The 21441-nt window shown below is 53.2% G+C and overlaps 5 protein-coding genes across 5 annotated transcripts; 2 read left to right on the top strand and 3 right to left on the bottom strand.

Annotated features, from left to right (window-relative positions):
• Window positions 1-414: 414 nt before the first annotated feature.
• Window positions 415-2442, top strand: SPSK_07205 (uncharacterized protein; the record flags this gene model as incomplete). The annotated part of the gene is made up of 1 exon (XM_016733869.1): window positions 415-2442. The coding sequence occupies one exon, from the start codon at window positions 415-417 to the stop codon at window positions 2440-2442; it is 2028 nt and encodes a 675-aa protein (XP_016590494.1).
• A 1530-nt stretch (window positions 2443-3972) lies between these two features.
• On the bottom strand, window positions 3973-7900 carry SPSK_06899 (uncharacterized protein; the record flags this gene model as incomplete). The annotated part of the gene is made up of 2 exons (XM_016733571.1): window positions 3973-7552; window positions 7653-7900. 2 exons carry the CDS (start codon window positions 7898-7900, stop codon window positions 3973-3975), a joined length of 3828 nt encoding a protein of 1275 aa, XP_016590495.1.
• A 4440-nt stretch (window positions 7901-12340) lies between these two features.
• SPSK_06969 (uncharacterized protein) lies at window positions 12341-15421 on the bottom strand (the record flags this gene model as incomplete). The annotated part of the gene is made up of 1 exon (XM_016733639.1): window positions 12341-15421. One exon carries the CDS (start codon window positions 15419-15421, stop codon window positions 12341-12343), a length of 3081 nt encoding a protein of 1026 aa, XP_016590496.1.
• Window positions 15422-17729: 2308 nt separating this feature from the next.
• Window positions 17730-19256, bottom strand: SPSK_07453 (uncharacterized protein; the record flags this gene model as incomplete). Its single annotated transcript, XM_016734115.1, has 1 exon — window positions 17730-19256. One exon carries the CDS (start codon window positions 19254-19256, stop codon window positions 17730-17732), a length of 1527 nt encoding a protein of 508 aa, XP_016590497.1.
• Window positions 19257-19900: 644 nt separating this feature from the next.
• SPSK_08185 (uncharacterized protein) lies at window positions 19901-20185 on the top strand (the record flags this gene model as incomplete). Its single annotated transcript, XM_016734823.1, has 1 exon — window positions 19901-20185. One exon carries the CDS (start codon window positions 19901-19903, stop codon window positions 20183-20185), a length of 285 nt encoding a protein of 94 aa, XP_016590498.1.
• Between the last annotated feature and the right edge of the window lie 1256 nt (window positions 20186-21441).

Below are 21441 nucleotides of genomic sequence, written 5' to 3' on the forward strand. Positions count from 1 at the left end.
GTTGGTCTCTCTCAACCATTGCTCTGCGGTACTCCTCGTCTGCCTCTCACGCCCGGTTTTTTATTCACTTACCGATGGTTGGCTGGGATTTCATCCCGGGAAACATGAGAGGGAGTACAGAGGGGAGGAGAGCCAGGCAGGCAAGCCACCTTGACCGGAAATCACAACTTTGTTGTTTCCTTTTGCCGGGAAAGAAACCTTCGCTGCCCTTTTCCTGCTCTCGCCGGCCCACCCTTTACCTTTTTGTCGTTCCTGCGACTTACTTTGTCCCTATTATAACAACACATACGACCCCTGGCATTGCTCGCGGGTGTCTGATCGTCCCCTTTACCTGCTACGACCTTTTTAAAACTCTTGCCCGGTAGTCTGGGCCGAGAACACGAAAACGCTGGCAAGGATCTGGATTGCTGACACATGTTTGTTCTTCTTCAGGACGACAATGACGATTATTGCGCGTCGTGTAGTGGAAGTGGCGACTTGGTCTGCTGCGATGGCTGCACGCGATCCTTCCATTTCAACTGTGTTGATCCGCCCGTCCACGAGGATCGTGATCTTCCCGATGAGTGGTTCTGCAACGTGTGCATTGCGCGGCGCAATCCGGCGTCCCTGACGCGCTACACGGGCGTTTTTGGTGCACTGCTCAATATCATGGAACAGAGAAATTCCAGTGCCTTCAGCCTGCCCAGCGAGACGCGGAACTACTTTGAGGGTGTGAAAACGGGAACTGAGGGCGAGTACGAAGACATCGTCGTGACTGGTACCAGTCGAACAAGGTTTGTTGAATCCCCGCACCTGGCACCTGGCATTGGTCCCAAGTCTTTGCCCACGTGCATTTTCTGTTCTATACTGTCATGCGACTCACACCAAAGTTTTAGAAAACGCAACTATGATGAGGCACCCGACTTTTTCAGGATTCGTGACAACGATGGCAATCCAGTATTGTGCCACATCTGCAACAGCTCTGCCCAAGACAACAGGCCCATCATCCCTTGCGCCTATTGTGGTCTGTGGTGGCATATTGATTGCTTGGATCCTCCTATGGCGAACCCACCCGTCTTGCGGAACTGGCGCTGCCCGGCACATACCGACGACATCTTGGCCAAACTCCCCGGCCAGCTTGGACCTGCGCACCGCTTCCGCAAAATCAAGGGCGCCCCCGTCGTCAAGCCTTCGTACTCTCGTGGCATGATCAACAATGGGTTCATCGAGTTCACCTCGGACGACGATTCGTCGGACAGCCAGAGCGGGTGGAAGCACGTGCAGACCTTTGGCCGTATGCAGCGCATTGGGGCACGCGGCGTGGAACTCGATTTTCTGGAGCAGATCCGAAGAGAGCAAAACACTGGCAAACAGCGGCGTGCGCGGATGCACCGCTATCAAGAGCGCCCCGAATTTCGCAACGATGACATTGAGGTCGTGCCCAAGGCGGAGCCTGCAGCCGAGCCCAACCGTGTCCTTCTTACTGATCGCCACCGCATAGACGAAGCCCAGGCTGCGCAAAACCTCTCTGCTCTCTATACCTCGGAGGAGCGAACGGATCGCAGCGGGGAGTTGATCAATGCTCTCTTGTCTCAAGCAGATGCCTCTGTGATTTCTATGATGGCACAGGGTAGCCCGCTCAACATTGAAATTGGCTCGGCTTTGACACAGGAAGACCTGGCTGCTTTGCAAGCTATGCGAGCGCGGATCGACCTCTTGTTATCCAATCCAAGAACGAGGCCAGAAAGCCATCAAGTTAACGACCTGAAGGCGAGGGAAGCCGGCGCAGACGAGGCTCAGGACGTCCCGGAAGTCGCCATGGAAGATGCACAGGTGGCCGGCGAGGGGCTTCCAGAACCTGGTTCTGAACAGATCGTTCCAGAAACGAACGAAGTCATGAGCCTCGTCTCGGACAATGGCGAGAACGAAGACGAGGATCCTCCGACAATTACAACCCCTCTGAATGCCTCAGAAGATGAGCCAGGCTCTGCTGTCTGGCCAGTTGAGCACAGCGTCAGCGACCCCGGCAGCGGAAATGGTACACTGCCGGCGTCAGCCAAGGCCGAACTCTCCGAGAATGATATTGACGGTTTCCGTTTATGCGATCACAACAACGCCAAACGGCCACCAGCAGCAGGCGATTCCGTGCCAGCGCCTATCCTCGAGAAGACGCTGGAGACGGTTGCAATTTCGAACACGGCAGACGGCGACAAGGAGAAGGAGGACAAGGAGGACAAGGAGGACAAGCAGGGCGAAGGCCAGCAAGGCGCCGATGCTACGACTAATGGCACGTCATCCCCGCCGACGCCTGTGCCAGCATCCTCGGAAACCGCTGTGGGAGACGAAGACAACAAGGAGAACGAGAAGATGGCCGACCGCCTTGATAAGCAGAGCGAGCAGGTAGACGGTGGTCTAGAGAGCACCGAAGCCCGCACCGAGACCAACGACGCTGCTGACACATGATCAAGGAAAAAGGAAATACGAAATACTCGACGTACGCTACGGCAAGCAGCAGAATCGAAAAGCAACAACGAAACAAAGTTTGATCACTCTAGACACCATCGTTTTTCTGACTCACATACATCTATTTTGCCTACTACTTTTTTTTTTATAACATTAGGTTTTGGGCGTCATTGGGCAAGCATGCTGTATTTTCTTTTTATGGGCAAAGGGTGGCGGCGGGCTTCTAACACATACTTTTTGGGCATTTTGCTTTTTTTTTTTTTTTTTGCTAACGGCTGGGACAACACTACATCGACCTACGTTTACCCGACTGTTCTGTTCCTTTCCTTTCGATACTGATTTTCCTTTGTTTATATTTGGCGGGGGATTCTGTCCACGCCTCTGGACTCGCAAGATAGGATGCAGAAAGAGGGGACGGACAAAGGGCAGCAAGCGGATTCGCTCGACATCGAAACCGCTCGTTCGTCCCGACTATCGCCTTATCTACTTACCCCGCGGGCATAGGAAGTCCTTTTCCCATGACAAGTTTGGCATAGCAGTGAATTGCAAAGTCTTTGGAGATGGAGGAGGGGCGATTATCCCAGCTTGTGTTTACTCTTTTACTTTCCACCTACATCCTATAATCGCTGCTGGTTACTAGGTCACTGTCCCTGCTCCAACAGAGCGCTATGGAATACCAACCTTCTTACTTGCATTGTACCAGTCGTCGAATTTCCTTTTCCTTACACTTGGCTCATTTGGGCGTGCCCACTGTGATATTATGTAGATATGTGCAAACAACACGGTCAGTAGAGTGGATAAACTACACATGTGATGCAGTCTAACAATCTTTGAAATATGTGGAAGCGTGAATTTGCTTCCAATTTTTCGCTCGAGTTATTACGTCACGCGACCTGGCGAACCAAGTGTCGAAACACACCGAAAACAATGTACTTGCTACCATTTTATATCTAAATCATCCAAGCAAACCATGTGCACGAGGCAGTTGCTCTCCCGTACCTTTTTTGAAAAAATCCTAGCACTCGGAGAGGCATGGTAAAAAAAGGAAAACCTGCGTACAGAGAGATAAATCTGCAGAACGTGTCCTTTCCTTCACGCCAAGCGTTTGTTCCCTTGCCGAACCTTCTGTTCAACCCATTGCCGACCAAAATAGAAAAAGGGTGGGCAATACCAAGAAAAGATAAGGATGCGACCACGAATCAAGTTGTGTCAGATTTGACTTTTAAAAGTACAGACAAGGCCCTTTTGAATTCTTAAACAAGTGAAAATACCAAAATGAAAATAAAATGACAAAAATGAGGTTCAGAATCGAAAGAAGAATGGAGAAACGGCAAAGCTTCACTCTAGTTTGGCAAAACCGGGCAAATTTTAAGAGCATTGATAGCTTTAATAAAATTGATAATCAAGGTAAAAGAAAAGAGGACAACCCAAAAAATCCCAAACCGGGGCCCAAGAAATCAAAGATCATATCGAAGAAGAGAAAGCGCGAATATGGAGAGCACTACTCGCCCTCTGAGAGAGGGTGATTGATCAGTGGAACTGGCGCGGGCTGATGTCGCGGTTCGGGTTGCGTCCCGGACGTCCGCGTCTGCCATTGCCAACTGCGCCGCCCATCTGATCAGGCACAAATGGCGGTGGTGGGCCACCGTATCCATAGGGCGTTCCCATATTGTACCCAGGAAGCACATAGGGTGCTTGGCCAGCCAAGCCGCCAATAGGAGGTGGCTGAACTGCGCCGCTGCCGTTTTGCATGCCGGTACCGCGGTACGCGTCAACTGGTGGTGGAGCGCCTGATCCATTAAAGCTGCCGAACCCGGCCTGCATCTGGGGAGGGTAGAACCCACCGCCAACGTTTGGGTTGCCTCCACGACCGCCCATCATGCCCTGCTGGTACGGAATCGGCTGGACCCCGATTGGGGGGCCAGCCTGGCCCTGCATGCCGTACATCGAGGCCGGGCCGCCATTGTACGGTCCAAAGGGGGGCGGTTGCATACCCGCATCAGCAACGGGGCCGTTGTCACCACGCGGCATGCCGTAGCCTGCGTCAAAGCCAGAGGGATTGGGTGAGGCGTTAAAGTACGGACCGGCACCGCCGCTATTGAAAGCGGCCTGGTTCGTGTGCGGAGGCGTGCGTTGCTGCTGGTGGGACGCCGGCTGCTGCGACTGGTGTTGGTGGTGCGAGTGGGAATGAGACTGCTGCTGTTGTTGGTGCTGGTGGCTGCCCTGTTGGCCGTGGTGGTTTTGGTGCTGGTGGCCATTGGCTTGTCTAGATGAGGGCCGTTGCTTCTCGTTGTTGGAGCTGTGGTCGCGGTCGCGGGATCCCCTATGATCACCGTTGCCGCCACTGCTGCCACTGCCGCCACTGTTTCTGGTAGATAGCCCAACCTCGTCCATCAAGCGCTTGTAGCCCTGGGAAGGTTGCGCCTTAATGCGAACGAGGACATTCTTGACACTTTCTACTATTTGGCCACGGAACGACTCCTCAAAGAAGGGCGTCGTGATCACCTTGTATATCAATGTGGAACCGCAAGCATTGTCGCTGAGGATGGCCTCGAGGACGGAGTCGTTGGACGAAGAGAAGAGGGTCTGGAGAATGGTATCCCGGGCTTCGGGCTCCGTTTTCTGGTTCACAACCTTGAGCACCGTGAGATAAGCGACCTTGTGGGTGCACAGGTGGACAAGGTAGGGGACAAGCTGAGGTGCGAGCACTGTGCGCCGTTGGGGGAAGGTGCACGTGTCAAGGAACCACGTCAACAACAACGCACCATTGGCATTGGTAGCCAATTGGACGCTGTTTAGGGCAATGACCGCAGCAAGCATCCGTTGCTGATCCTTAGTGGCATGGTGGCTTTCGAGGCACGCGCGCATAGCACGTGCGCCGAAACGGCCTTGGGAGATTTCCCAGAGACGACTGATCATCGTCTCGAAAATGAAGTCGGTGTACGGTGCACCGAACTTGAGGCAGCCTTGGAGAACATAATTGCCGTACTGGTCCAGGAAAAGCGGCACAGTGTAGGGACGCACGTTTTCGGAAATCAGAGCCATTTGGCGGGGCGTCTTGCAGACATCAATAATTTTTTGTGCGGCCCACGTACCGTTTTTGTGAACACCAATCTCTGCTATGTGAGGAGCAATTTCCGCCAGCATATCATCGCGAAGGTCGTCTGAGCAGTGCTCAAACAGCTTCTGCACAACTGTGTTGCCAAGGTAATCGGATGAAAGCTCTGCGATCTCGGGAAGCATCTCAACAGCAATGCGCTCGATCTCTGCCTGGGAATAGCTTTGGTTGTCGATGCGTTTCCGGATGTCGCGCAGCTTGGGAGCATCGTAGACACGGGTACTGGAAGGTTCCGGGACAGGCGGAATTTCGTCAATAAAGGTGGTGAACTGAACAGCTTCCTGCACGATGGAAGAAATGCGGTAGGTATCCTCGTCAGAGGCACCGAATTGGCCAACAATTCTCATGACATCGTTCGAAATCTTGCCGAGTGCGGCCGGCGATGACACCGCAGGCGGAATGACGGTCGATCCTCCAGTGCCGGGAGAAGAACCCTCAGCGCCAGCTGGTCCACTTGCCGCAGGAAAAACTCCAGGCGTGGATGAGCCAGCTGTGGAGCCCGGTGCAGCAGACAGCGAACCAGACAGCTTGTTGTCGGCAGCAAACGGATCAGGGCTTGGAGAAGGATAGACGCCGTCATGACCAGGGGTGTTGGAAGACGACGGTGGTTTTGCAAAGTTAATTCGCACAGGCCCAGCCCCAGGGAAGATCTCTTTCCCGTTCAGGCTTGCCTTGGCAGCGACAGCGCTATCGACGCGTTCAAAATTGACAAAGCCGCAATTCTTCAGAGTCAAAACTCGTGCGGACAAGATAGGGCCGTACGACTTGAACATCTCGGTCAGGGTGGACGTGGTGGTCGAGGTCGGAATGCTTCCTAGCCACAAGGCACTCGTCGGGCCCTCGAGGCCTGGCTCATCGGGTGACAGGAAGCCACCTGTGTTGTTGGCAGCACCCGCGCTGTTGTTGTTGCCGCTGTTGGAAAGTCCCATACCTGCCATAGCAGTGGTCATGTCATTGTCAAAATCTTTCTCTTCTGGCAATTGGATGTCCGAGGCGGTTAAGCTGCTGTCTAAGCGGGATTGTGTAGGGAAATAGCCGCGCAGCACGCGTGCCCCAGGAGCGTCCAAGACGCCTGCGGTTCTCGCGCGAGGGCGGCTAGCAGCCTGGTTTGCAAAGGCCTGCACTGCCAGGTTATGGCTATGGATTGCAGCGTTTGTTGCATCGATTTGTCCTTGCAGCACGGCCGCATAGTCTGTCCCAAACCCAGCTATGTTGGCATCGAAATCGTCCTCGTCTTCGTCATCGGCGTACTTGTCCTTGTTGTTAACGGAGTATGAACGGAATCGGCTGGACCGAGATAAGTCTGCGATGTTCGGCATGTACGGGGTGGCGAGCGTTGCGCGGGGTGGTTGAGGTGTCTCGACCAGGCCCAGGTAGTCCAATGTCCGCATATGGACGTCGTTCTCCCCCGGACCCTCGCGAGAAAATGCCGACTGGGCGGGCGAGCTAGGGCCATTGGAGCCGAGACTCGCAATGCTTGCAAGGGTAGACCCGCGCTCACGGGTTGTCGGGTTCCAGCTGCTAAAGATCGAGGGTCCAAACGGAGAAGTAGCCGCCGGTGTCTGCCCGAAAGGCACACGCTGTGGCATGGAGCCGGCACGAAGACGTGACAGGAGTGCAGAAGACGACGATTGGCCATTTCCGCCATCCACTGGCTCCAAGCCTGGAGAGGGTGATTTATAGGGAGTTTGGGAAGGTGTCGGACGGGACGTTTTGGGAGCAGCAGTACCAACCGCCGAGAGATTGAGGAGGCCATTGCCCGCACCACCTGGCGAAAACCGAGACGGCACTGTCCCAGCGCGGGCCCGGCGACCGACAGGCAAAGGAAGGAAATCGGACGAGGATGGGAGCTGGGCGAAGTCGGGAAAGCCGTCTGTTGGCGACTCGGGGATAGTCTCGCGGAGAGGTGTCGAATTGCCACTTGTCGGGGGTCCTGCCCATAAGTTTACGGGCATGCCAGGGATTCCTTCCTGGGCTTGAATTTCCCGGGCACTGAATACGGTCAGTAAAAAGCGTCGATCACAAAGCAGACAGTGCATGCACGGGTGTGCCGTAAGTCAACGCAAAAGTCAACGAGGCAAGAAGGAGTTACCGTTTAGAGTAGAGGCGGCTGGAGGGCCCCAAGTCGTGCGATGGGGACCCATTGCCCGAGCGCGAGGCGGGTATCTTGGAGTTGCCGCCCAGGCCAGGGGGAGGCAAGCCAAATGGAGACCGGCCAGAAGAGGATGCGGAAGATGGGTCTATGGGGGAGGGGTTGGATGTGGCCGGCGACGTGGAGCGGGCTTGCTGTCCCAGCTGGGGGAAGCTACTGAGTGTCAGGTCCGACCGAGAGTTTGACATTATGGATTATGTATTGTTGTCGAGTAGAGGTATTGTACTCGAATGATCATGCGCGAGCAATGCTGTCCTCGTACGAGGTGGCTGCTAAAACGTGTGCAAAGGCCAGTTGTTGAGACTGCCGTAGTGATTTATTAAAGAGGCGACGGAAAAGTGCCAGCAGGCCCAGAAAATGAGATCGAAGCGATGCCTATGCGGGCCCCAAAGACGATGGGAAATCAAATAGACACCGGGCCGATCGAGAAGAAAAGAAGGGGATGATTCGTGGTCGGAAGTCGTGGCCGTGCAGTTCGTAGATCGACGACGAAAGCAAGGCTAGGGGAATAAAGGAGTGACAAGCCGGGGACACCGGAGCGCGTGAAAGACGACGGCAAAACGTCCGGAAGGACGCGATAGAAGGAAGGATGCGTCGAGAGGTTGTCGGCAGCAAAATCACAGACGAGAATCGTTTACCACCGTTGTGTGGGAGAGCCGCGTTCGAAAAGGCGGGCGGCGGTGGATCATGGAGGGATCAGCGATCTTTTGGATGGGCGGATGCACACTTTTGCCAGTCTACCGCCAGCGAGATTGGTCTCGATACCATTGACTGTGATCGTGGATCTTGATGGTTCTCTTTTGTTACCCTCCTGGCTTTGCCAACCTTCACGACGCTCCGTAAGCAGATGGTCAATGGTCGACAAAGGGACACGGTGGTTTTGGAGGCTCTTTGGACGGGGGCGGATGTTGCCAGATGCGTCAAGATCTCGAAATCGACCGCTGGAAAAGGATGGAAAGGGCGAGAGGCGTAGGTGCAAAAAAAGTGGTAAAAAAACAACAACCAATACTAAAAGCTATACGTTGAAAGAGGGTTGAGAGAATGCAAGAACAAAACCTTCGTGTTGGGGATACGAGGATGCAAAGGAGAAGCAGGACGGGATACGTCGCTAGGGTAAGGAGAGGTGATGGGCGAAAAAAAGAGGATGTGGGTCGAGTTTCAAGTTCCAGAAGGAACAAGGTGACGGCAGGAGTGAGTGGAAAATAGCGGACAGAAAGCTGTTTTGGGGGAAAGCTCAGGGCGTGCTAGGAACACAGTAGGGCAAGAGCTGGGCGCTAGCCGTTAAAGGGGTTGCCTACTGTCTGACGGCAGGAGCAAACGGTAGAGGACTGTGCAAGCTCAAGCGACGGTTTGTAGCACGCCCGTTATAAGAATACCGTTCGCTGTCAGATACCTCGTTCGTTTTACGTCCTTTTCAAAGTAATGAAGGCCTTGCTGTAAAGGGAAAGCAAGCCGTGACTTTTGTCTATTGCTTCATGAAGGGATTTTTCAGTACTGGCATTTTATATAGCCCTATCTGAGGTCCATGTGCCCACTGGAGAGCCATGGCCGAGAACAAAAGGTAGTTTACGACGTGAGAAAGAGTTGGTCACCTTGTAATACAAAGACCGAAGAGCATCAAAAGTAGCAGGAGCGACCTACTGCGAAATACAAATTAAATAAAATACCATTTGAGGGCGGTTGTTTTGGATAGAAGCTACTGCGGAAGAAAAGGGGCAAGAACGATGCGTACGTTGCAAGTTGTTCGGTGTTGCAGGCCAAAAACAGCTTAATGTCCAACACAAATGCTAAAGCACAGAACAACTCGAGCACATTGTCGGTTTGGGGTCCAGAGATAGCGGGTTTCATCCCTGAGAGATCCTTTGGCCAGCTCTTTTGTCCCCCCCTTCGATCGCCTCTCCCCATTCCGTGGGATGCGCTGTGGGACAGAACACGGAAAGAAGGGGTGCAATGTTCTAGGGGGTGTGGGGATAAAAGGCGCTAATCCAAGTGGCCGACCAGAACCAACGAAGAGAAGGTGCCCTGTAACAGCAACCGCCAATCCAGAAGTAAGAAGGAGCTGGGATGACGACAAGGAACGCAGCGGCAGAAGGGCGACAGAAGGCAGGAGTCATGGGCTGTTAAAGAGCAACTTGTCTTTGTCGGCGCCCTGTCCACAAGCAAGTCACATACTCACATCCTGAGAAAACGAATTGCAATTACCATCCAACTGGCTAGGTACAAACGATGGCAAACGATGAGGCAACAGTGTCTCCAAAGAAAAACAAGGCCTTCACTGATGTATTGCCGCACAAAGTTGACGACGAAAGCCACCACGGACAGAGCAATACAGCGGTTGGCATGGTTCACGATCTACACACATGCACAAGAGAGACGAACAACGAAACCCGAGCCCGGGAGGGGCTTGGCCAACCCTCCAATGAAGAAAGACGCCTCTTGAGGGCTTACAAGACAAGGGCTGTGATCTGTCTTTGATCATTGGTCAGCTTCATTCATGCCATGCAATGCAGCGGGCTTTTCTGTCTTCCTTTACCTTCCTTCATCTTTTGATTTTTTTTTTTTTCATCGTTTTCGTCATTTTTGTCTTTCGCCCTTTTCGTCTTTCTCCTGACTTGTGGCCGTTGAGCCAGAATAAGCCCTCTCTTGTCTTGACAATTTACGCCGACCTCCGTCCCCTTGCAGCAGCTGATTACTCTAATCATTCTGGTCCATAATCCAAGGCACAACCAACAGATGCACTCTTCCTCTTCCTACGCCTCACATACTCTGCGTCTTGGGTGATGACGATTACTGTCCTTTATCGGTCCATGCCCCCCGAGACGTCCCTACTTTGGAATTCAGAACCCGCCCTGCCATCCCTTTATGCCTTGTTGCTCTTCGACCGAACTTCCGGTTGTGATATATCCTTGGGCAGCGCCCAATGGCCCTGCATTCTGCGTTTTTCTATGTCCAGTGGCACGGCGTAAATGCGCTGTCGTAGGGAGTTTGCTTGCAGTCTTCCTCCTTGGTCAATTCGTCCCAAGATGCCAATCAATGAGCTGGTGACAGTAGGATCTGAAACGGGACAGTTCACACCCCCCCTCTCTTCTCCAACCCTTCCAAGCCCCCTTTTCCTGGCAGCGTTGAGATGCCATCGAGCTGTGTCTGTCACATCCCTTCTTCAAGATGCAATTAGCAAGACGTAAGAAAACAAGGCTTAGCTGGCCGAGCGCCACACCAAATGACAGAACAGGCACCACCGCATGCCGGGACCGCGGAGCATGACAAATTGAGGCGCACAGCTTCGTAGTTAATACAGGAAATTGATCGTTTACTCCCTGAAAACAAGCATCTTGCAAACAGGCTGTTTTGGATTTCGACTCAAAATCGCGAATTTTGTCGTTAAATGCACCTCAAGTTAGGTCGGTGGCATATATGTTGTACTTCCTTATAGGGATCCATTAAGACTGGATTCGTTGAGTGGCAGATCCCCAGGATCACGAACGATCGACACACCCTGCAAGCTTTTTGTCAAGGTAACCCCGTAATACCTTCTAGTAAGTGCCACTAAAAACCAGAAGACAAAACCACAGTGGACGGCGGCTCAGAACGAAATCGGACCGCTAGCCGTCAAAAGACAATGAACTGGTAATTAACGGAAACGGGTCTTTTTCTTTTGTTGCATTCTATGTCCTGTCTATCTGACTTTTCCAAGCGCTAAAACAGGCATGACGGAGAGGTGCTTCTCCCACCAAGTTGGTATGGACGTTGCTCGTATTGGTCCTCCATAAAACATGTGTACATGACGACTCGTATACTGTGTAATTACGGCGTACTAGCATGCGCAGTTCTTGGCCGTATTTCACTCGTTGATCTGGATTTCCGCCTTCGACTTAAATACATGCGATAGACTTACGACCAGAAATAATAATGCGCGGGGAGAGCTGAGATATGCGTTGCCCGCCCGAGAAAGGAACGGCGGCATATGAGTGCCGTCAGTATGGCGCCGCATTACACGCCGGGCGAGAGATTATTCTGTACGTCAGCTGTATAACGGTCTCCATATAGCCTTGTGACGCATACACTCTTTAAAAGAACCCTTTCTTCTTAACCGTCTGCATTTACATATTGCTCGCATTGAGGCGGTAAGCATAATACACATTTGCCGTATCACTTCACACGTTCGTTCAAATCACTTTAGAAGACGCACAATCACATTATTGACACTTCCCTTTTTTGATTTATATTGATTGTCAAAATGGCAACTACTAAATGGAAAGCAACTGGAGCACGGGAAGGATTGACCAGATAGCCAGCAGATATAACACTAAAGATGTACAATTGTACTTAAACACCCAAACGGACAAGAAAACAAAGAGGTAAGCGAGTCAAAAGACTCTGCACAAGACAAAACAAAAACACCACCACCCAACTCCAAGTCCAAGGCATCAGTGGATATAAAAATCAACGGAAACGGGGGAATCGGGGTGACAAGACATGCGACCTGTGAAAATGAAGAGTGGCGATTCAGAACCGGCACGGGAAAAAAAAACTGAAAGAACAAGGACAATAAAGTACGAAAAGAGAAAAAGCGTAAAGTCAAGCACGAATTCGACAGGAGAGGACAAATGTTTTCATAGTTGCTGCGATCACCACCATGGAGTCGGAATGCTGGGCGTCGTGGCCGTCACCCCCCTCGGCTGATTCTTTTTGGCATCTGCGAGAGTCCGCTTGATCTTCGCGTCGAGCTCCATGCTGCGGATGTGATTTGTGGCCTTTTCTTCGTAGCTGTCGTGCTCCTCTGTCTTGCCCTGGATGCGGAGCCACCAGAGCTTTGAAGCAATCTGAGCACGCCGAACAACAAAGCGGGCGTCGTCGCGGAGCCGCTCGGTAGCGTCGGTCGTCGGTACGAGTCTCTTGACGAGAGATTGAGCTTCTGTGGCGGACTTCATGAAGAAAACATCCGGACGAAGGCGCTTATAGTTTTCTGTGAGATCGTCCTTCAAGGCTGTGAAGCCGCGAGTAGCAGATTCGACCACCAGCGATGCGTTGCCCAGTGCGGCCTGGGCCATTTCTGTGTAAGGAATCGACATGCTGTGCTCATCAGCGTAAGTAGACAAGGCTGTTTTGGCCCGCGCAACAGCTTCTAAGCCCGCGTCGGTAGCGGCACGGACCGACTCCTGCCACAGGCTGAACCCTGCTTCAAGAAGTCTGGAGGCCGTGAGCTGACCAAAGTCCACGGCAAACGTTTCGTTGATCTTGGGACGGAGGGTAGTGACAATGTGGACGCTCATAACGCCAAACGCATCCTTTCTGTCAATCTCAATGATGATGCCCTCGTCGGTCGTGAAAAGCTTGGACTTCAGCTTCTTTTGCCCCTGCCACACGTCGATATCAATGGCGCCCTTGGCCAGCCACTTGGTCTTTGTTGCGGCAGGGACCTTGACCATAATCTCGTGACTGCTGTACACTTGGATGGAGCATCCAGTGCTCTTGATCTCGGCATCTGACACGCCCTTGGCATTGCGCTGGCTGTGCGCGTTATCTGTCAGGTAGCCTCCAAACAGGACCTGGCTTGACAGGCTCGTCGGCTTGGACACTTGAACTTCGACCGTCTTTGTGGTCACAAAGCTGATTGTCACAGTCGGTGCAACAGATGGGGCTGAGCAGACAGAAGATACGGTAGCTGACTGGGATAACGGTATGTGGGGAGTAAATGAAGTTTGCGTGGCGGTGGAAGGAAGCGTCCGAGAAAGCATTGTGTTAAAACCAGATGATGGCTCCGATGTGTCAAGGCCGAAAGGTAACAGACCGGGTCCGGTATACACGAGCAGCGCTGACGACAAGAGAACTGTAATCAAAACCGATGCGAAAAGGCCGCAAAAGCGTGCAGAGACAAGATAGTAGAGCTCCCTGAGTGCCCGGCGTGCTTCAGGACGGCAGTCCCTGCCTTGGCGCAGAAGGTAGAGAGAACCTGCCACTGCACTGACAAAGCCCTGAAAAGTAGCACTAACGTTGGTGCCGGCCGACTTGCCAGTGAATTTGTTCTCTTTCGTCCGGCTGTCTTTCAATCCAGTAAGGTAGGCAAGGTTTCTATTCATCTGGCGGGCGTCGATGTTCAGGAAGGAGCCGAGATCGATGGGCAGACGCTCGGAAACCATAGGCTTGGACGGGTCGCGCGATTCGAGACTCAGATGCACGGCAGCATGGTCGACGAAGTTCTGCCAACGCCCAGCATATGGAGACCGCGAGAAGGGCTGTGCGTGAGAGACGAAGATGGATGGAACAGCATGGCGTGTCATAAACTCCCACGCTGCGCTTCTCGTAGTCTCGGCCTGATCATCATCGTTTCCGGAGACGTAGAAAACAGCGACATGAGGAAGAGCCCATTCAGGAGTCACGACTGACCCGCTGGGGTTGAAGACAGATGAGTGCACCATACCACTGTCCAATTCGATGGAATACACAGTATCGTCGGGAAATGATTCGCCTTCAGACACAATCTCGGCAGCCTTGACGCATCGGTCCACCTTGATGTAATACTCGGAAACACCCATAAGCTGAATTTCGTCAATCTCAGGAACCTTAGCAGACCCAAAGGCCGAAATGGGCACGATATTGTAAATGCCCGCTGTCGATGAGTGGCGCCGCTCGGCGCCCAGAGATGGACTGCCGGGCGGCGGGGCCGACGCCAGCAGGGCTGACGAGATCTTGTGTGTGATATCGTCATAGGCACCATCGTTTCCAACGTAGAGAACACGGAGAGGCTCGCGAGTAGAGAGACAGTGGCGGGACATGGTCTGGCAGACGGTAGCAGCCATGCGTTTGGGAGCGTCGGACGTCATACCCATGTTAGCGGCGATGATGGCGGACTCGCCCTCCGAAAACTCGCGAACTGTGTGCTTGACCGAGACCTTCTCAATGTAAGGCTTCACATCGGTGCCTTCGTCAAACTCGATAGATTGGTCGAGCGGCGAGCGGCCACCACGGATATCCCCGTGCGAAGAGTCGTACTCGAGCGTAGAGAGCGACTGCGTTGATGGATTGCAGAGGGCTTGTTCAGCATAACGGATGGAGTCCGCCGGGGACGACCGGCGGGCTCCGTTGTTGTCCTCACCATTGCCCCGGCTGGCGTGGTAGAGCTGGCTGTGGCCAGGCGTGTTGCGGGTCGCCGTGGGAAGATACCCGCTGCTTTGGTCAAGATGCCCACGGTCAGAGGAGGCCTCATCGTGCTCCTCATCTTCATCCTCCTCCTCGTCCTCCTCGTCGTTTGTGGTCTCGTTGCCATTTAGACTGAGGACGTCATCAGCCCGAGGGTAGAAGTTGAACGAGCTCGTGATGGAGGCAGCCAGAGAGTCGGTACCCCGCCCGTCCTGACTCTCACCATCGGTGCTGCTGATCAGCTCGTAGGCCGAGTCAGCCAGGCTGCTTGTTTCGTCGAAGACGCCGGAGGACTGCATTGCGTTTGGTACGGTCGTCGAGCTCGAGGTAACCCAGTGAGCCAGGAGATGGCTGCCTTCAGGTTTGGGAAATCGGAGAGAGGAAGTGGACTCGGATGACTGTGAATTTTGTAAATTTTGTAATGTCTGCGATGTCTGTGATGGCTGGGATGCGGCAACAGCTGTCGACTCTTGACGGTTATGTGATGATGGAGGAGATGAAATGCCAGAAAGTTGGTGATTCGAATCCGGTTCTAGACGAGCAAAATATCCTATACTTTGCTCTTCCATTGCTGTTGTCGACGGCAAGAATGGGAGGAGGAGGGGAGAGAGATCGAGTGTCAGCCTTGTATTTGGAGAGACGCCAAGTCACGTCATATTCACTAACAAACTTCCTTGCCGGGCACGACACGAGGAAGGACGATAAGAACAACAATGGACGAGAATGCAAGTGAAGAGAGGAATAAGGAAAGACAATCTGTCTTCTATTTCTTGAACAACGCCAAGCGGGGAAGCAAAATAAAAGAATCAACGTACACAGTTCAGGAACTCAGCCGTGATTGTTTCCCATGTAGTCCTGCCTGGCTGCCTGCCTACGGATGTCACTGCGACGAGAAGGTGGGGCAGGCCCTTGAGACGATAAGGGGCGTGAGGGCGGAGACGATAGCAGGTGAGTGACGGAAACAGCAGGCGCTTTAGGCTCACGTCCCTGGAAGGCAAGTGCGAATGGCCAACGAATGTGCGGTGGAAGTGGACAGCTTGGAAAAGCAGGAACGAAGAGGTTAGGATTCGACTCTATGGAAAACAAAAAGCAAAAGGAGAGGTGGAGGAAACGGGCAAGAAGGGAAGCAAATCTGTAAATGAGGATGCTAAATGGGAAACCATATCATCTTGGATCCTCGTACGGAAACGGCTACAGTGAAGTGGCAGGTGACGTCGAAGAGAGGGTTCCAATACTACGAAGATAGGCCTATCGGAGAGGCAGATAGTGGCTATTGGAGGCCAGTGAGTGGGGTAAGTGGACGCTGGCGTAGTGAGGGGCAGAGCAATGCACTCCTGTTAGGCAGAGAGTGCTTTCTTCATTTGGACGAGCCAACAGTATCCGAAGGCAACTTCCCTCACGTCTCTCACATCTCTACTCAGCACTTGCGCCAGAGGAAGGCGCGGCCGGGCTAATAGCGTCAGCCTAAAGCTCGACGCACCTGCAGGAGCTCCGATTGCGCTTGCCCAAACGTGCTTCCGTGCTGTTGAAGCTGTGTCGACGTCGACGGTTGTTAGGGCCTGTTGGCTCTAGGGGCCAGCGCGCACCGACCTTCGTACACGGCAGTGTCTCTCCCTGGGGATTATCATCGCCCTGGCAAGCTGACACATGGCAAGCCAAAACAATGGGTTGTTTAAGGTCGAGATGTTCCGAAGTGAAGGCCGATAATATGATACGAAGACGTCGACTTCCCGACAACTGGTCACGTGTCATTCTCGTGTGTGTCATCTGCGCCGTATTTAACTCTTGACGACGTGAAACAAAGCCGGGTTGGTGTCTGTCAGGACATAAGATAGTAGAAGGTGGCTGTATTGGTTCAGAATCAACTACACTAAGCTACCACAGGGCGCCGGATAAGATAGGACAGCAAGTAAGTGCATCTTGGATGTCCTAACACCCCCCCTAGTATGAGAGAACTGGCTTATGATATACTATTACGTGAGAATTAAAAACGGAGGGTTTTTATATTTATTGTTTTTGTCTGATACGGGCTTTCGGGAAATTGTCACAGAATGCCAGCTATTATTAAGTAGAGAAATTGTATTGATTGTGACTTGTCTTTGCCTTCTTCCTTTTCGCACTGATCCCGTCGATGCCCAACCCTTGTTATTATGGAACTTCGTGTTGCGGCAGCGTTCGCAGCCCTTTACCAGTCGGTACGGTTACCGTAACTAAATAGAAGGCTGTTCTTGAAACTAACCTATGCATTTAGGCACTGATCTTTCGAGTGAGGTAGTCGGGTTTGAAGACCACCGTTATCGTTTTGTAGTGTTAGTGTGCTGGTTACTTTGTGGCGGCTAGGGATGGAAGGTGGAGTTTACTTCGCAAAGATGAGTACTACACATTAATTGGGAAACACTGGTATTTGTTGAACGTAGGATCAAGAACACGAAGCCTCTTTGTCACCTCATCTAGTAGTTGATAGTATTTACCACTCAAGATAAAACCTAGCCACTACGTTCTCATCACTTCCGCATAACCACGCTAATCCTGCTAGCCACTCATCATTGACCCAGTGCGGCGCGAAGCGAGGTCCAGCCGTGGTATTGGCGCAGCCGGGAAACAGCAGTCACGGTGGTTACGGCCATGCCGATCTTGGCAACTTGCCTGGTGACAATGCTGGGGTCCTGGCGCGTCTTGGTTGCCAGCAACACTGGGGTTCGTATAGACGAGCAGACAAGGATCGCTCTGCTGATGTCTATTCACGCCAAGGAAACCCAAAAAGCCCTTGACTTTGAATTCTAGATACTTTTCTACAGCACGACGCAAAGACCACATACCAAGCGAAATTCAAGTCTTGCACTTGTTGGACGCCCCTGCATGCCAGCCAGTGGGTGCTCAAGTCCCAGCGGGCTGTTTCTTTCGAAGGCGCGCCTTGCGATCCGCCTCATATAAGTCAATCTGCCACCTGGTGTATTCCTCGTACATGTACACCTCCTGCGTCCAGTCGTCAGTGCCATCGATGGCCTCCACCACGGCCGGAAACAGAGCCGGCTGGCCGTGATAGATTGTGTCGGCGAGTTCGGCACGTTGCAGTGCGTGGTTGATGAGATATGTCTTTTTCTCCCACGATGCGCGCATCTTTGCAGACAAAGGGGGCCGTTCAGAGACAGGCAGCGGCGACTGCTGCTGCTGCTGCTGCTTCTGCTTCTGCTCAACACGCTCTAGGACAGCCAGAAAGGCGTCGAGCCTGTACTTGTACCGAGCCTGCCACTCGGCGAAGAAGCCGAATGTGAGGCAGTGCACAAAATTTATATGCGATAGCCACACAGGCGGATCGTCGGCCAACGCGGCTGGCACGGCGTTTGTGTACTCAAAGTCGATCAGAGCCGTGATGCGGGCCGTGTCCAGGTCGACTAGGATGTTGCTGGCATTGAGGTCCGGGTGGAACAGCACAAACGGCTTCTTGTCGTGCTCGCCGCCGTCGTTCCCGTCGCCGTCGACGAGATGGGCGGCCGTCGCCGGCAGGCCCATGGCGCGCCGCGCGAGGACACGGCCGCGGGCCGTCTTTAGAGCGCGCTGCATGTCGATGGCGTCGCCCTCCTGGAAGTCGTAGAAGCCATCCTTGTTCCAAGCGCCAGGGATGTTGATGTTGCGGAGGCATAGCATTTGATGGTTGCGCAGCGCCGTCGCCAGCGACACGTAGTTCTTGGCGTGCAGCAGCGGACTTGTCGGCCAGTCATCGGTCGAGAAGCCGGGCATCGTCACCAACTGAATGTGCATGTCGATGGTGAGCGGGCGCCGCGTGACCGCCCATCCACCCCCGTCGACCCTTGTTATCGACCCGATCTTGTCGACGTGGTGGCTGCGGAGCTGCAGGAGAATGTCGGCCAGCTGCTCAAAGACGGCCGTGCGCTTTTCCACGGCGTCTGTTTCGTTGTCGGACGCTTCCCAGGTCGCGAGACACGAGTGTAGCGACTGGCCCTCGACGTAGTCCATGAGCATGTACGGCCCGATGCGGGGGTCGACGGCATCGCCGGATGCGGCCCAGCTGTAGATATGTGGGACGGGGACCGTGCTCTGCTCCTCGATATATTGCATCCAGTGGACCTCGTTCTCGAGTCGCTCGGCGGTCACCGCCTCGGCCGTGAAGCCGCGCTGAGGTATGCGCAGTGCCAGCCGTGCCGGCGCGCGATCGTCGTCGATGCGAAACTGGAGCACCACGTTGAAGGAGCCGCGCGCCATGTCCACATAATGGACGGAGCCGCGGTCACCGCCCAGCTTGCTGGCAACAAAGCGCTTAAGAAACTCGATACTGGCTGGCTCTAAGAGGGCATCCAACCAGGCCATGTACTCTTTGTCGTTGTCCTCGTTGAACAGTTCATCAAACGTGACGGCGTACTGTACACCTTCGAGGTTTGGCATTGGAAAAAGAAGGGCAAAGAATAAACGACGAACGTGTGAGAGCGGATGTTGGATAGAGAGATGGAGAGAAGCTGCAAAGTCGGTGGGCGGTTGGATTCTACTCGTAATACGGGACCGCGGGGACGGGAGCCTCTTATGTTCAGCCCCGGGTCCCTACCATAAGGCTTCTCGAGCTCAAAAGTGAGACATGCAAACAAGGTACGACGTATCTCTTTGACGGCCAACACTTACATAGCCCTATCCGTTTAATACCTGACCTCCAGCCAAAATTTGCTTTGTTTACTTCATTGTCAGCTGAGGCTGTGACGCATCCCTTAACACGCCGTGTAATTACACGCAAGTTTCGCGCGCCTCACTAAAAAAAGCAATGTTTCGGCCGTCAAGGAGAGAGCAAATGCGCAGAGCAGGGGTAGGGAAACGAGGTAGGCCCCCTTGAATAAATGAAAGGTATTTCGCACGAAGCCTACTTCGTAGAGAGCTCGTGTTACAACTGCATAATCACGTTTAGGCGCGGGTGGTGTGGCTGGACACAGCACCATTATCACGGTCTTGGTCTTGTAGATTATTTACATGGCGACGAGTCGGTATCTCAGGCTCAATCGTCGTCCACGATCTATTCCCAGGTGGGCACCACCAACCAGGAAATGTCGTCGTCTTGTAGACGCAGAAAACACCGCGGAGGTGTAATTACCATCCAGACTGGCCCACACCGCAAGGCACGAAATGCTGCTGCTCGCAAGGCAGGACGATTAGCCAACGGTCTGCAGAGACTGAATACCATTCCTAGGATGCCTACACCAGACCTGTCAGGTATGGGACACACAACGGCGAACCAAGCCTCGTCGTGTCTTCTAATAGCGCGCCAGCCGCGAGAATACGATGTAGAGCGCAAGTCGCCTACCAGCAGGCCGTGTATAACGATGCGTTGAGCTTCTTCCCGAGCCTCTAAGAATGACTGCCTACCCAGAAATGACAACTCAGTATGGCTGAGGTCTCGCTTGGCGACTATTCCACATCTTGAGTTATCCTCCTGCCAAAAGTGCCGGTAGCGCTCCACGTGGCGGATTGTACTCAACTTGAGCGCCCCCGGAATTGAACGGCGAAAAGAGCGCGATCTGCCGTAAGCCTCCTTGTCGGGAACGTCGTTCCGCTGCATCTGCCATGGTTGGGCCGTATCCTGCTGGTGGTAAAGACCTGATGAATGGCGGGCAAACGGGTCTTGATATCGTCTTGAAAATCCAGCAACATCAACGGCAGTGAACGCTTCATTGTTAAAGCCTAAGAAATCGTAGTGTTCCGCTCGCAGTGTGCGCAGAAATGTGCATTTTCACGCCCGCGGTGACAGTGTGGTGAGACGATCAGAACGCATCCGGACACGTCCGCAGGCTGCCGTGCGCGGAGCAGCATCGCAGCCAGGCGCCAACTGGCACTCGTAGCTCTATCTGCATGAAGCGAGGTAATGGCGGCTGAGGCTGCGGCTCTCCGTGGTTGGTTGCGGTTCTGTCTGGATTGCATAGAGTTGTCGTCTGTCGCCCTGGCTTTTCTTTCGTTTCCCTCCGCTTCTTTACTCCTGCCTCTATCGCATCGCCTACATAAAGGGCATTGCTTAACAGAAACATTATATGGATATAAACACCTTATTAGGATGAGCATTATCGTGGCTGTTTTTGTTGATTCCTCTCTTTTACTATCTACGGGATATTTACTCTGTCATTTTTTACAGAGTACTAGGGGTTGGGCGATGTACTCACGTGATAAATATCACGTGAAGCCACACGAGCAAACTCGCAGGTTGTCGTCATTTGCTCCTGGAAGAGCTTTACGGTTTCTCTGAGAGAAGGGGGTGCGAACCTCTTTCCTTTCGCCGTTGAATGGGGCCAATCAGCATCAATGACCCCTGAATTCTTCCCCTTTTCAACTCACTTTCAGGAAAGAGCGACTCTCACGACGTCGCTTGTCTTTTTCCTCTGGTCTGCTTTCGCTCTTTCCTTCATCTCATTTCCTCGACGTTTACAAAAGTACCAATCGACAACAATTGCATCGACTGTGTAGATGCCCAACAACAGCTCCCTCAGCATCACCATTCTCCCGTCAGCTGAAGCCCACAGGCAGCGTCTGCTGTACTGAGTAGTGTGCTGGATGCGACGACAGTGCCACTCTGAAATCTTTAATAGAATACAATCTG

The sequence above is a fragment of the Sporothrix schenckii genome, assembly GCF_000961545.1.
Source record: "Sporothrix schenckii 1099-18 chromosome Unknown Cont41, whole genome shotgun sequence".
Classification (NCBI taxonomy): domain Eukaryota; kingdom Fungi; phylum Ascomycota; class Sordariomycetes; order Ophiostomatales; family Ophiostomataceae; genus Sporothrix; species Sporothrix schenckii.